The sequence below is a fragment of the Gopherus flavomarginatus genome, chromosome 1 (assembly GCF_025201925.1).
Source record: "Gopherus flavomarginatus isolate rGopFla2 chromosome 1, rGopFla2.mat.asm, whole genome shotgun sequence".
NCBI classification, from domain to species: domain Eukaryota; kingdom Metazoa; phylum Chordata; order Testudines; family Testudinidae; genus Gopherus; species Gopherus flavomarginatus.
The window spans coordinates 230,391,241-230,406,216 of NC_066617.1; the positions used below are offsets into that span (position 1 = coordinate 230,391,241).

At 43.7% G+C, this 14,976-nt stretch overlaps 1 protein-coding gene across 16 annotated transcripts in view; it reads right to left on the reverse strand.

Annotated features, from left to right (window-relative positions):
• Nucleotides 1-14,976, reverse strand: part of REPS2 (RALBP1 associated Eps domain containing 2) — a 155,165-nt gene that overhangs the window by 99,894 nt on the left and 40,295 nt on the right. For 14 of the 16 annotated variants that reach the window (XM_050963807.1, XM_050963797.1, XM_050963816.1 and 11 more), the window contains exons 2-3: nt 4,027-4,150; nt 805-953 (exon numbers count right to left, since the gene is read on the reverse strand). In XM_050963807.1, coding sequence (XP_050819764.1) covers nt 805-933 — 129 coding nt within the window. In that variant the 5' untranslated portion in view covers nt 934-953; nt 4,027-4,150. Of the gene's footprint in view, nt 1-804; nt 954-4,026; nt 4,151-14,976 lie in introns of those variants that run through there. The other 2 variants (XM_050963777.1, XM_050963768.1) reach the window with 1 other exon arrangement.

The window sequence follows — 14,976 nt, forward strand, 5'->3', positions numbered from 1 at the left end:
TGGAGGGGCCTACGGCTTAACCCTCGAGAGTGGACCCCTGAGAAGGACTGGCACATTGAAGGGGGTTCCTCCCAGGGACCATATGGAGCCAAGAGAGAGTGTGAGTCCTCTGAGTCCGTGATACTGGGCAAGTTATGTTGATTTGTGTGTGGGCTGAACTGCAGCACTTGAACCAAATGATCTACCCACCATCTGTGCAGTCTCCTTCACACAACCAAGGTAACTGTTGCATGCAAATTTGCTCTAGAGTAAAGGTGGTGATTGATTGAGTTACCTCTGATATCACAATGGTCTAGGACTCTTGGCATGGCACAGACACATGCCTTATTATTACCTGTGTCACAATTAATGTACTTTGTTAAAACGGATGAGAATTTAAAAATTGGATGGTAACAGATCATGAATCCCAGTGATGATGGAACCTGGTGATATTCTAAACAAAAAGAGCTCTCAAACATGCTTGTATCAATTTCCATCGCGTTACGCTGATTTAACAGACATTCCAGACTTGACAGGATTGTCAAGACAGAAACAATCATGGAATCTTATAGACAGATAATAGGCAAAATACATAATTCTATAAAAGTTCTTGTAAATAAAATCCTCCTGGGATACAGTTGGTACAAGAGAATATCAAAATAAGAGCAAAATCCTGCCAACAATTATTCACATATATAGAGTTAACCTTGCATGGAGTCCTATTGAACTAATGGACTAAGCATGCATGAGTGTAACTGTTTGCAGGTTTGGACCCTAAAGCTGCACTATACACTAACATATTTGCCTTAAATAGAGCCTTGTTACCTTTTTATCTCCTTCATCTGATCTTCTGAAGGAATTTTTTTCCAAGATTGGACGTGGAATCTGAAATTTAACTCCAAGTATTTCTGCTGCATTTCCATATCTCATTTCAATGTCATTTTTGAGTGCCATAAACCGAGGAAGAGGCAATTCTTCATTAACAGAAAAAAAGAGAAGTTCAAATGAGACTACAGTATATTAAAATTCTTTGAAGCAGTATCGCAGTGCAAAACCAATGAAAAGTTAAACTATAAAATAAGAAATAGCACTAAGAATTGCAAAAAAATAACCTATGGAATGTCTAGAATTATTTTTGCCTTAACAGCAAATATTATGAGATTTTCACATACTTTATTACTGTAAAGAGAGAGAGGTGCCTCATTCACAGTACGAAGTCAAGTCTCAAACTCATTTCTGGTTTTAACCCTAGCAGGCACTATTACATATGTTGTTCATTGTTGTCTACAAGTAGTTTCCAGAAGAAACTATGGGAGCAATCAATTTATTAGGGCAAGATCATTGTATCCTCTATGCTGTCACCAGAACAGAAAAAAAAGCACCGAGTTAAACAGCCCTGTTCAAAGCCTAGTAAGACTGTGGTGTCAGAAATGCTACCGTTTGCCATAGCTCAGAAGAACTGAAGAGTGACACTTATAACCTCATGCATCATCCAAAAATCCAATACTGTTCTAAGGAAATTTATCATCTTGTTGTTGCAGACTTCCACTTCTCCATATAGTAAGTTATATGATCAATACAACAAAACAAACACAATAAAGGCTCCTGGAATCAAGTAAAACACAATAGCATCTTTATAATCATTTATACATATAGTTGTTTCTACTAAATCAATCTACTTTTGCTGTACATCACTCATCCATTTCAACAGTTCTATTGTGTTTCTGAGGACAATGTAATTAGAGCTTTTGAAACCAGGAAACATTTCAGCAATTAAGTGGGATTTAAGTGGGATATCAATCCAAAGATGTGTTCATTCACATCTATGCAGTATTTCCAGTTGTATATTTATGAAACATACACACTGAATCTCACTTGATTCAGATTGCTGAAGTAGCTAGTTTCTTCTAAAATCAACCTGATTGTGCTAAAAAGATGCTTAGGGTAGACAGAGCAGGAATCTGACCGAAAGTTCCCCAAAAATTGCTATGTAATAATGTCCCCTTGGCAGATTTATGGTTTACTTGTTGGTTTGGGTTTTTGTTTGTTTGTTCTTTTTTTAAATGTAATCCTTCAAAACAAATGCAGAAGCAATGTGAAAATCCCAGTTCTCAGGCTTGATGATTAAACATCATATTTAGTCTTAAAAGTGCTTTAGATAAGATTCTTGACAATTTAATTTTCACTCCCCTGCTGGCTCACAATGATGCAATAGCAAAGATAGCAGGAAGAACTGAGTCCAACATGCATACACACATCACCAGTCTCAACAAACTGCAGTGCTCTGGATTTACTGGTGGAAGATCACAAAGGCTAAACACTGGGATCTTTTTCGAACACAGTTTTGAAGGTATAATGGCAAATTAAAACGTAGCTGCGCGTGCGCGCGCGCGCACACAGAGTCATGGGGAGAGTTTTAAAAAATTAAAGTTTAATTTGTAAATAAAAATGGCATCGATCTGTGATCCTGCTACAAAACACATATACAGTAAGGTTTTGAAACATGGCACTACCATGTTATATGTTTCTCAGGCTCATTTCTGCAAGATCAATATAAATACCTTGATACCTCTAATTCATCTGAAAACCTATCCTAATTAATAATGCCTTGATTCTGATTGACAGCCAGGTGAGTTCTTTTCAAGGATTTCAAGAACATTTCATTCAAACAGAAGGATCAAGAATGACAAAATGGCACAAGATAGCTATGGAAATGAGAGCTTGGAATTCCTATTCTACCTGAAGCAGTTTACATTTTAGCACTAAAATCACTCGATTACAACAGATGCCTTTGGATGGATCCCTGGTTAGTGGGAGTTCAGCTGTGCTAAACTGGATTGACACTACACAGTTTCTTTGTCAAACTGACATAATAGGCCCAGCAGAGGATTAGAATTTGAGATGCCTACTCTAAAGTTTAAATCCTTTGCTTCTGGGCTGGCAGTGCAGGTGGCACAATGGATCTAATTACTTCCACTTATTAGCTATTAGGATCTCACCAGTAAACATGTTCTTCCATCCCATCCACTTGGGATTTTTAAGAAGTTTCTTTTAAAAAAAAAATTTTCTGCAGAGAGGGTGTACTTAACATCAAGTTACAATGGAATCCAAACAGCAAATATGTTTGAAATAATCTCTAATGGACACTCTAACACAGCAGTTCTCAAAACTGTAGGTCGGGACCCCAAAGTGGGTCACAACCCTATTTTAATAGGGTCGCCAGGACTGGTATTAGACTTGCTGGGGCCCAGGGCTGAAGCCAAAGCCCACGCTCCACAACCCAGGGCCAAAGACAGAGCCCAAGCGCTTCAGTCCTGGGTGGCAGGGTCCCCTGCCTGGGACTGAAGCTCTTGGCTCTCCTTCCCCCATCTCCCCCGCCCAGGGCAGTGGGGCACAGGTGGGCTCAGGTTTTGGTCCCCCATCCTGGGGACCAAAACATAATTTTTGTTGTCAGAAGGGGGTTGTGGTGCAATGAAGTACGAGAACCCCTGGTGTAACATTTACTGACACAGTGAGTGATTTTGCTACCTGCACCCATTCATTTCAACAGGTCTACTTGCAAAGAAAGGCCCCACTCTGGCAAAGTGTTCTACACAGATAGACCCCTGACTTCCCAAGGAGCCCCAGCTTCCATAGGGCTCCATGTAGTTGCACCAATCAGCCTGAGCAGAACTTTTAATCCTAAAGTACCACACAGCATGAGTGAGGGTGGAAAAAATGGACCCACAACAATGATTGTCAACTGTCCTGTTATTTCTATAATGCTTTTATGGATGCACAAGCAATTTGTACTTTTCTATCCATGTAACAACTTTGCACATAGAACCCAAGAATTTCATTGTAAATTTCTACCCATAATTTATGGATTATAAAATTAATTTAACCTGTTCCCCTCCTCCCCCTAAAATAGAAATAAGAAAATAAATAATAGGATTTTGCTTTACAAATAGGTTGGAAGAAAAATGAACTGAAGCAAATAATGTACAATGAATGTTAAAGAAATTAAAGAACAAGCTCGTAGCACACTAAGTAATGTGAGCTACTTACCACTCTTAATGCTCTCTATCCGTACTGGAAGGCCAGACTGCGCTGCAGCAATTAGTTTCAAAGCAACATAAAACTGAGCCGGACCAAAATAACCCACACGTTTTGCCCCACAAAGTTCTGTGATCTGAAAGAGAAAAAAATACACACTTTGTAAAATACTTCTCACTCTTTCCTCTTAGGAAACTTGCATTGAATATTGAAGCAGAGAAGTCTTCTAGAACTAAAAACACAAATCTGTTCACAGTGCTTTATTAAAAGTGAGCAATCCAGTTCAGGTTACTCTGTACACTTGAATACCCCTGAATTTAAAATAGATAAGTAGTTATTTATTACTCCTTCAAAAAACACTGCAGTGTACCATTGCTGCTATATAATAGTTAACATGTTTCTACCCAAGAGGTGACTGCAGTTCATTAGTAGGGGAAAAGATCCCTTTGAGTATACGGTCTATGAAAGCTCTTTGGGCTGAAAGCTGCACTATAAATAGGAGGTATTAATTTTCACTATCTCTGTCCAACAATAATTCAGATAATCATTCTAACAACAAAATTAAAAAACAAAAAATACCCTAAAACTATCACAGCAAATTATTTTTGTGAAAAAAAGTTAGCCAGGCTTGAAATTAAACTCCTCTCTCAAACACACACACAAGTTAGCAACTGCTAGTGCAAATTCACCTACTCTGTTTATTAGACCTCAACATCCTTGTCTATGGAGAAGACAAATTTAATTTTTCCTCATTCGGTTCACCTGGCCTTCAGGTAAATAAACATTCTCTATGGGCAAGTTTGAAATGCAGACCAAAACTGAGCGTATGTCTACCCAGCAAAACAAAACAACAAAAAAACTCCAAGGCAGTGAGACTCAGAGCCTAGGTCAACTGACTCAGGCTCATGCTGTGGGATTAAACATAGCAATGTAGATGTTTAGGCTGGAGCCTGGGCTCTGAGACCCTCCATTCTCGCAGCGTTTTAGAGCCCGGGTTCCAGCCTGAGCATCTACACTGCCATGTTAGCCCAGCAGCACAAGCCCAAGTCAGTTGACCTAGGCTCTGAGACTTGCTGCCATGGGTTTTTTTTTTTTGCTGTGTAGATGTAACCTGAAATTCAAAAAGCTCCCAAAACAGACTTCAGTCAGATCTTCCGGTTAGAACAAAGACACATTCCCCAGGGGTGAACAGGGAATCCTCAACTTATTTGATAAACTGAATGATGATTCACATCTCCCAGTCCTGCTGAGATTTCACCATCTGGGTGCAAAAAGGAAAATGGAACCTGACCCATCACTCCCATTGGTAAGTTTGACCACCTGGGAAAACCACCAGAGTGGGGTGTTCCTAAAGCAATAGCAACAAGGGAGATTTCGTTGTTAGATTTCACTAGTACTAACAAATGAAATAAATGAGTAATTAGTTTTCTGAATTTATTTTAATTATTAGAGAATGTAAGGGGAAAGAATAATTAAAGAATGAATCCCTGGTCCTCTAAAGATGGATCAAAACAGTAGACTTGAATAATCAAGGAAAATTATCAGTACATTAACATTTTCCTTCCTAAAGGCTTCTCTACATGGTGGGTTTTTTCCAGGTTTGTGTACACTAACTGTTGTGGAAAACTAATCCAAACTAATTTCATCCATAAGGCTGGCTTTTTACCTCTGAATCAGTGCAAACACAAGGCACTGACTTTCTTCAGAGTAAGCACTCAGCATTCTTAACAACCTCGAGCAATTTTGTATCATCTGCAAACTTTCACATCTCACCGTTTACCCCTTTTTCCAGATCATTTATGAATAAGTTGAACAGCATTGGTCCCAGGACACATCTTTGCGGGACCCAGCTATTTAACTCTCTCCATTGTGAAAACTGACTATTTATTCCTACTCTTTGTTTCCTGTCTTTTAACCAGTTACTGATCCATCAGAGAACCTTCCCTCTTATCCCATGATTGCTTACTTTGCTCAAGAGCCTTTGGTGAGGGATTTGTCACAGGCTTTCTGAAAGTCCAAGAACCCTCTATCCATTGATGAGGCATGATTTCCCTTTACAAAAGCCATGCTGACTTCCCCAACATATTGTGTTCCTCGTTGTGTCTGATAATTCTGATCTTTACTACAGTCTCAACCAATTTGCCAGGTACTGAAGTTAGGCTTACTGGCCTGAAATTGCTAGGATTGGCTTCTGAAGCCTTTTTGAAAAAAACCCGTTACCCTAGTTATCCTCCAGTCATCTAGTAGAGAGACTAACTGGCAGGTTACATAACACAGTTGTTAGTTCTTCAATTTCATATTTGAGTTCCTTCAGAACTCTTGGGTGAATACCATCTGGTCCTGGTGACTTATTACTGTTTAATTTGCCAATTTGTTCCCAAACCTCCTCTACTGACACTTCAATCTAGGACAGATCCTCAGATTTGTCACTTAAAAAGAATGGCTCAGGTATGGGACTCTCCCTCACATCCTCTGCACCAAAGATTGATGCAGAAAATTCATTTAGCTTCTCTGCAATGGCTTCATCTTCTTTGAGTGCTCCTTTAGCATTTCAACTGTCAAGTGGCCCCACTGGTTTTTTGGCAGACTTCTTGCTTTTCATGTACTTTAAAAAAATATTTGCTGTTAGTTTATGTCTTTTCCTAGGTGTTCTTCAAATTCTTTTTGGCCTGTCTATATACTTTTACACTTGACTAGCCAGAGTTTATTCCCCTATAAATAAAACAAGTATAAATGTATTAACAAAGAACAGTGATATAGAGATAAATAAAGATATTTAAGTGATAATAAGTAAGACCAGAAGATACTGATATGGTTATAAGGAAAACAAAACAAAACATGCTTTCTAGTTACTAAAACTTAACTTCAGCAAGTTACAATCTTTGCCTATGCAGGTTTCTCACTGATAGTCAGTTTCAGCTACTCTTAGTTTTCAGGCCAAGAGGACACACTTTTCATGGGTTCAAAGGGTGTTGCTACCCCTTCATTTCCTAGATGATAGATGCTAAAATGGCTCTCTGCTTCTGCTTATAATTCCCCAAAGTCTACTGTCCCTATTTCAAGAGCCAAGAATGCTTGCTGGGGGTGCAGGCTCCATCCCCTGTCGTGATCATGAAGTGGTCTTCCCGCCTGCTCATTTAGCTTTATGGCTTTGTTTACTTTATATGTAGATGTATTTTTCTTTGTCCTCTGGATTGTTACCTGGCTCAATTTACATTGGAGACACAGGAAAACAGGCAAAACAATATTCCTTTGTCTAGGACAGGCTGGGCAGATGCACTGCCTGAAAAACACCTTTTAAGAACATATTTCCAGCACACATGTATAACTCTTTACACACTGCCATACGTACAACATGGAGTAATGACCAGTGTCTTATTAGTCTGCATATGCTATTTTAAATGACACCTTTATATACAGAATATGACAACAATGTGTTGGGGAAATGAGTAGGTCAGGCCTGATGTGAGTTATGAAATGGTGTGCCCCCTGCCAGCTAGCACTGAGAACACAGAATGGCCATACTGGGTCAGAACAATGGTTCATCTAGCCCAGTAGCCTGTCTCCTTACAGTGGCCAATGCCAGGTGCTTCAGAGTGAGTGAACAGAAAAGGCCAATCATCAAATGATTCATTCTCAGCTTCTGGCAATCAAAAGGTAGGGATATCTAGAGCCTGGGGTTGGATCTCTGACCATCTTGATTAATAGCTGTTGATGGACTGATCACCTATGAACTTATCTAATCCTTCTTTAACCCTGTTATAGTTTTGGCCTTCACAACCTCCTCTGGCAACAGGTTCCACAGGTTGACTGAGTTGTGTAAAGAAATACTTCCTTTTGTTTGTTTTAAACCTGCTGCCTATTAATTTCATTAGGTGACCCCTGGTTCTTGTGTCATGTGAAGGAGAAAATAACACTTCCTCATTTACTTTCTCCACACCATTCAAGATTTCATAGACCTCTATCATGTCCCCCCTTAGTCATCTCTTTTCCAAGCTGAACAGTCCCAGTCTTTTTAAAAATTTCTCATACAGGAGCTGTTCCATATCCCTTATCATTTCTGTTGCCCTTCTCTGTGCCTTTTTCCAATTCTAATATATCTGTTTTGAGATGGAGTGACCCGAACTGAGGGATGCCCTGAGTCATAGCAACACTCAGTCATCAGGACAGGGCACACAGGCAAACTGACAGGTCAGTCCTGGTGTGAAGCAATGCAGTGTGCTATACCTGTGAGAGGACTGAAAAGTTAACTCAAAATAGAACTACACTCACATAAACTTTTTCCAAAGTGGATTTATCCAATTCACAATAACTAGCCAGTCAGTTCAAAAGAAGAATTGCATCATGTGGATGCAGCCCCTTTCAATTAAAGAAAAAAGTCCATTAGTCTGAAATTAATCACCCATATAGACTAACCCTACATGGCTACTACTCTGGCTGAACAAGCCTTGACTTTCTTCTCCTCCTCCTCTTAGCTTTTGAGATGCCTGGCTGAAGTCCATCTTGTGATCAAGAAATTAAGCAGCTTCCTTCCTTTGGCTACCTGATGAAGAGGGAGGTGGATACTCTGAAGCTGTATTTTTGCAATTAATCAAGGAAAGTTTGCCATTACCTTACTTGAATGTATTTACTTTTCTGGTTTACTTTTTATAACTGACCACATCTTATTTTCACATTTTTTTCCAGCAGGAATCAGGGGACTCTGGCCTGCACACGGACTGGAGTTGGGAGCATCCTGTATGGGGAGAAATGGATGGGAGAGCAACTTTGCTCTAATGATGGCCCTCTCCCCACCTCTGTCTATTTCTACAGAGAGTAGCTGCACTCTGCACAGTGTGCCAAGGTACTAAGAGGAAGGATGAAGGTGTTGGTTGGGGGCTTAGGGGAACCTAGTTAAGCGGACTGGGGCTGTAGAGGTGATCAGTAGTTATGGGGAGATTCAGCACCTCTTCATCAAGGCACCAGCACCTGATGACCTTCCATTTGCTGCTGCTTTGAGTCCCCAGGGTACCGAGGCAGCAAATGGTAGGGAGTCCTTGATGAGCCACACTGTCATCACAGAGTGAGTCTGACCCCCAACCCCGTGCTGCTGCCTAGTGCTGCAGAGCCAGGGCAGTCTCTGCTTCAAGTGCTGACTCCCAACAGTGCAAAGAAGAAACAGCAGCCCTTCAAATGCTGATGCCTCAGCAGAGACACTTGGATCACCCCGCCCTCGTTTTCCTATATATATCCCTGATTTCCCCACTTCAGGTCCTGCTGCACACATCCCCAGGTCCTGCACAATCCTCCCCCACATCCCAGCTCACTCTTCTGCTCCCCAGGGGAGGGTAGCCCTGCAAATGTGAAAACAGAATAAAGTTGTCATAACATTTTTTCCCAGATCTGGATCTTAGCGTCCAAAATATGGGTGTTAGCATGAAAACCTCCAAGCTTAGTTACCAGCTTGGACCTGATAACGCTGCCACCAGCCAGGGATTTATACAATGCCTAGCTCACTGTGGTCTCCCCAAAACCTTCCCTGGGGGACCCCAAGACTCAGATTCCTTGAGTCTCACAACAAAGGGGAATAAACCATTTCCCTTCCCCCTCCTCCCCTCCAGGTGTTCCCTCCCTAGGTTCCTGAAGAGATATACAGAAGCAAGCTCCATGAATCTAAAGAGGGACTCCACCCTCCCTGTTTCCAGTCCTGGAAACACAAGTACCGAGAGAGCTAATCTCTCCTCCCCCCTCACCCAGAGGGTATGCAAAGTCAGGCTTAGTAACTCTAACACAAAGAAATTTTCGCCCTGACTTCTTCCTCCCACCAATTCCCTGGTGAGCTGCAGACTCAATTCCCTGGAGTCCCCACTAAAGAAAAACTCCAACAGGTCTTAAAAAGAAAGCTTTATAAAAAGAAAGAAAAATACATTAAACATAGTCTCTGTATAAGGTGAAAATATACAGGGTCAATTGCTTAAGAAAAAAAAGTGAATAAACAGCCTTATCCAAAAAGAATACAATTCAAAACACTCCAGCAACTACACACATGTAAATACAAAAAAAAAACAATATAAACCTATTGTCTTACTATTTTTGTACTTACAACTTGGAAACAGAAGATTAGAAAGCCAGGAGATAGAAAAATCACTCTCAGAGCCGAGAGGGCACAGAGACAAGACAAAGAACAAAGAACTCACACCCCAAAACTTCCCTCCACTCAGATTTGAAAAAGTCTTGTTTCCTGATTGGTCCTCTGGTCAGGTGTTTCAGGTTACTCCTTTCCAGGTGAAAGAGACATTAACCCTTAGCTATCTGTTTATGACAAAAGTCCAAATATAAAGTTTATATATATACATATTAATTTTACAAAGCTTGGTCTCTCTCTATCTATCCATATATAGATAGACAGATAGATAGATAGATATTTGTGAAATTAATATAAATATAACAACTTCCAAAAAGCTGAAAACAATTATGAGCCCAATCAGGTGGCAGGAAGAATTTAATCAGAAAAATGTGAATGACAATTGGGAATTGTTTAATACTTTACTAGATGCCCAAAAAGTCACAATCGAGGAAGAAGGCTATATTGGTTTAAGAAATGACCTGCGTAGAGGGACAGTTAAGGCATCTACAAATTAAAACTATATATATACAAAAATAAAACAAATGGATGTTGATTGACTCCCTCACTTCACAGGAATCTGCCTCGGAGATCTCCAAGAAACTCTCATGGAGATACTGGGAAATCCGCTGCCACAGGTTCTTTGGCAGAGCTGCTTTGTTTCATGCCCCATTAAGGGTAACTTTCCCACACCCCTCTACCATCACTGGGGGTGAGGTGAGGGGAACCATTGCTGCACACAGGCGATCTGCATAAGGGTCAGGGCAGAAGCCACAGTCTGGAGAAGACCCTCCCTGGATTCCCTGCTCATACATAGCAGCGAGGTATCATCCACAATGAACACACAGCCTGTGGAAAATGGGGGGATAGGAATGATTATAAGGCCCTCCCTGCAGTGCTGGCTCTCCCCAAGAGCCACATGCCCAGTGTACAGTACAGTCCTGGAACACTGATTTTCCCCTGACTCTGAGGCTACTCACCATTTTGGGGGTCTTGTGGCTCATGGGTGCTTTCCTGGGGTCGGCCAGTTAGTGACAGGTGTGTGAATAGTGGCTGTGTTTTAAAATCACTGAATCAGTGGTCTGCACGTTGCAAGCACACAAATCTTCTGTAAAATGTTGCATTTTGGCTTCACAGATATGACCTTGGGAGCCCAATTAGAAAGCAGCCACAAAGAACTAGGAGGACTTTCCATGTGATGCCATGATGCACTCCACGTCCGAAAAACAAAAATTGAAGAAGTGGCGGATAGGGATTGAAAGGAGAACGTGGTGCACCAGAACAAAGCCATAGAGCGGCTCTTAAATGATATGGAGCTCGAAGTGGACAGGCTCCAGGCTCTACTAGCACTGCAAACAGAGCAGCTCCGCGCCCACCCTGCCCTGCAGCTGCTGTCGCAAAACTCTCTCTCATGAGCTCCTCCTTTTCCCCCGCCCCGACACCACCAATACACTCTTATCAACCTCCTGGCTCCAGTCTATACCCGCGACATTCCACTCCTGCCCCGTCACAGTCCAGCACTGCAGATTCCCAGTACCCATTACACTCAACACCCATCCCTCTGCAGTTTAGCCCTGCTAAAGTACAGTACCCACTGCACTGTACTCCAAAGGACAAGGTTGGATATGATCCCTGGACATACACAAATCGTTAACAGTCCCAGCATCCCACCTGCTCCTGGGACTCTCCGTTCCCCCATCCCCCACATTGCTGATGTGGTTTTTTGTTTGTCTCTCTCCTCTGGTGGTTGTTTTTTAATAAAAGAATTGTGCTGGTTTAAAGCAATCTTTATTCTATTAATTGAAAGCAAACAGGGCCCTGCAAAGCAACAGGCAATTTTTTTAAACCTTCATAGTGCATCGTCTGCACCAATCCCAATCACGTCCTAGCATTACAAACACTTCACTCCCGAGCATAGCAACAAATATTGGTGTCTTTCAGCTTCAAACTGCTGTCTCAAGGCATCCCTGATCCTTATGGCCCCGCACTGCGTCCCTCTAATAGCCCTGCTCTTTGGCTATTCAAATTCAGCCTTCAGGTGCTGCGCCTCAACGGTCCAGCTCTGAGTGAAGCTTTCACCTTTCCCTTCACAAATATTATGGAGCGTACAGCACACAGCTATAGGCATAGGAATATTGTCATCTGCCAGGTCCAGCCTCCCATATAGGCAGAGTCAGTGGGCTTTTAAACGGCCAAAAGCAAACTCAATCCTCGTTCTGCACTTGCTCAGCCTCTTGTTGAACTGCTTCTTGCTGCTGTCAAGGTGCCCCGTGTATAGCTTCATAAGCCATGGCATTAAGGGGTAGGCAAGGTCTCCCACGAACACAGTGGGCATTTCGACTTCCCCTACAGTGATCTTCTGATCTGGGAAGAAAATCCCTGCATGCAGCTTCCTGTACAAGCCAGTGTTCCGAAAGATGCGTGCGTCACGCACCTTTCCAGACTAGCCTGCGTTAATGTCCATGAAACACCCACCGTGATCCACAAGCACCTGGAGAACCATAGAGAAATACCCCTTCTGATTAATGTATGTGGTGGCTAGGTGGTCTGGTGCCAGAATTGGAATATGCATGCAATCTATCACCCTTCCACAGTTAGGAAAGCCCATTTGCGCAAAGCCATCCACAATGTCACACATGTTGCCCAGAGTCATGGTGTTTTGGAGAAGGATGCAATTAATGGCCCTGCAGACTTCCATCAACACGAGTCCAACGGTCGACTTTTCCACTCTGAACTGGTTAGCGACTGAGCGGTAGCAGTCTGGAGTAACCAGCTTCTACAGTGCAATCGCCATGCACTGCTCCAACGGCAAGGCAGCTCTCATGCTCACGTCCTTGCGCCACAGAGCTGGGGTGAGTACATCACACAGTCCCATGAATGTGGCTTTCCTCATTCGAAAGTTCTGCAGCCACTGCTCATCATCCCAGATGTGCATGACGATGTGATCTCACGACTGAGGCCATGTCTACATCTAAAATTTTGCAGCGCTGGTTGTTACAGCTGTATTAGTACAGCTGTATAGGGCCAGCGCTGCAGAGTGGCCACACTTACAGCAACCAGCGCTGCAAGTGGTGTTAGATGTGGCCACACTGCAGCGCTGTTGGGCGGCTTCAAGGGGGGGTTCGGGGAACGCGAGAGCAAACCGGGAAAGGAGACCAGCTTCGCCGCGGTTTGCTCTCGCGTTCACCGAACCACCCTGCAAACCGCAGGGAAGGAGACCTGCTTGTTCGGGGAACGCGAGAGCAAACCGCGGCGAAGCTGGTCTCCTTTCCCGGTTTGCTCTCGCGTTCCCGGAACCACTCAGCAAACCTCAGGGAAGGAGACCTGCTTGCTCGGGGTTCGGGGAACGAGAGAGCAAACCGGGAAAGGAGACCAGCTTCGCCGTGGTTTGCTCTCGCGTTCCCCGAACCACCCTGCAAACCGCAGGGAAGGAGACCTGCTTGCTCGGGGGTTCGGGGAACGAGAGAGCAAACCGGGAAAGGAGACCAGCTTCGCCGCGGTTTGCTCTCGCGTTCCCCGAACCACCCTGCAAACCGCAGGGAAGGAGACCTGCTTGCTCGGGGGTTCGGGGAACGAGAGAGCAAACCGGGAAAGGAGACCAGCTTCGCCGCGGTTTGCTCTCGCGTTCCCCGAACCACCCTGCAAACCGCAGGGAAGGAGACCTGCTTGTTCGGGGGTTCGGGGAACGAGAGAGCAAACCGCGGCGAAGCTGGTCTCCTTTCCCGGTTTGCTCTCGCGTTCCCCGAACCACTCAGCAAACCTCAGGGAAGGAGACCTGCTTGCTCGGGGTTCGGGGAACGCGAGAGCAAGCCGGGGAAGGAGACCAGCTTGATTACCAGAGGCTTCCTCAGGTATGCTGGGATACCTGCTTATTCCACGGAGGTCAAGAAAAGCGCTGGTAAGTGTCTATACTTGATTACCAGCGCTGGATCACCAGCGCTGGATCCTCTACACCCGAGACAAAACGGGAGTACGGCCAGCGCTGCAAACAGGGAGTTGCAGCGCTGGTGGTGCCCTGCAGATGTGTACACCTCCTAAGTTGCAGCGCTGTAACTCCCTCACCAGCGCTGCAACTTTCTGATGTAGACAAGCCCTCAGTGTTTGTTTCCCAACCCCCAAAGCAGTGTTCCTCTGTGGTCAGCATCTCTGTGAATGCCCCAAGCAATCTCATGTTGTAGCTACTGTGTGTGGCAAGATCGATGTTGCACACCTCTTGTCTTTACAGTTTAAGGAAAAACTCCACTGCCACTCATGCTGCGTTAGTCAGAGTGAGCAGCATACTGGCCAACAGTGCAGGATCCATTCCTGCAGACCGAAGAGGCAGAGCATGCAGTACACAAACAGCTGAAAGATGGCACTAAATGCATATGGAAGCACAGGGATTTCTGGGATGCGAAGCAATACATCATTGGGCATTGGCACAGGACCCAGGATGCCCCACGACCCCCTCCGCCTTCCCACAACTCTTAGCAGCAGAAGAGGAAGAGATGCTCTGTGGGATAGCTGCCCAGAGTGCACCACTCTGAATACTGCTGCAGGTGCCACAAGTGTGAACATGCCATTGCGCAGGCAGCTGAGAGTGTGAACACACACAACAGCAGTTCCCGTTCAGCGCTCTCAGTGTAGATATACTCCGAGGCTTGTTTTCTAGAAGGAGAGCAGCAGTTGAAAGTACAGCAGCAGGTGGAATCAGAGATATTTATTGAATGGCACCGGGGTTGACTGGCTGGGCAGAGAACTGATGAGAGAATGACCATTTGGACTTTCACTGGTTAAGCAAGTAGGTAGCTGTGGTTTCTCCTGCTTTGCTCTAATCTGTTCATTTTATCATCTTATACTCCCACATACAGCTTGTCTGT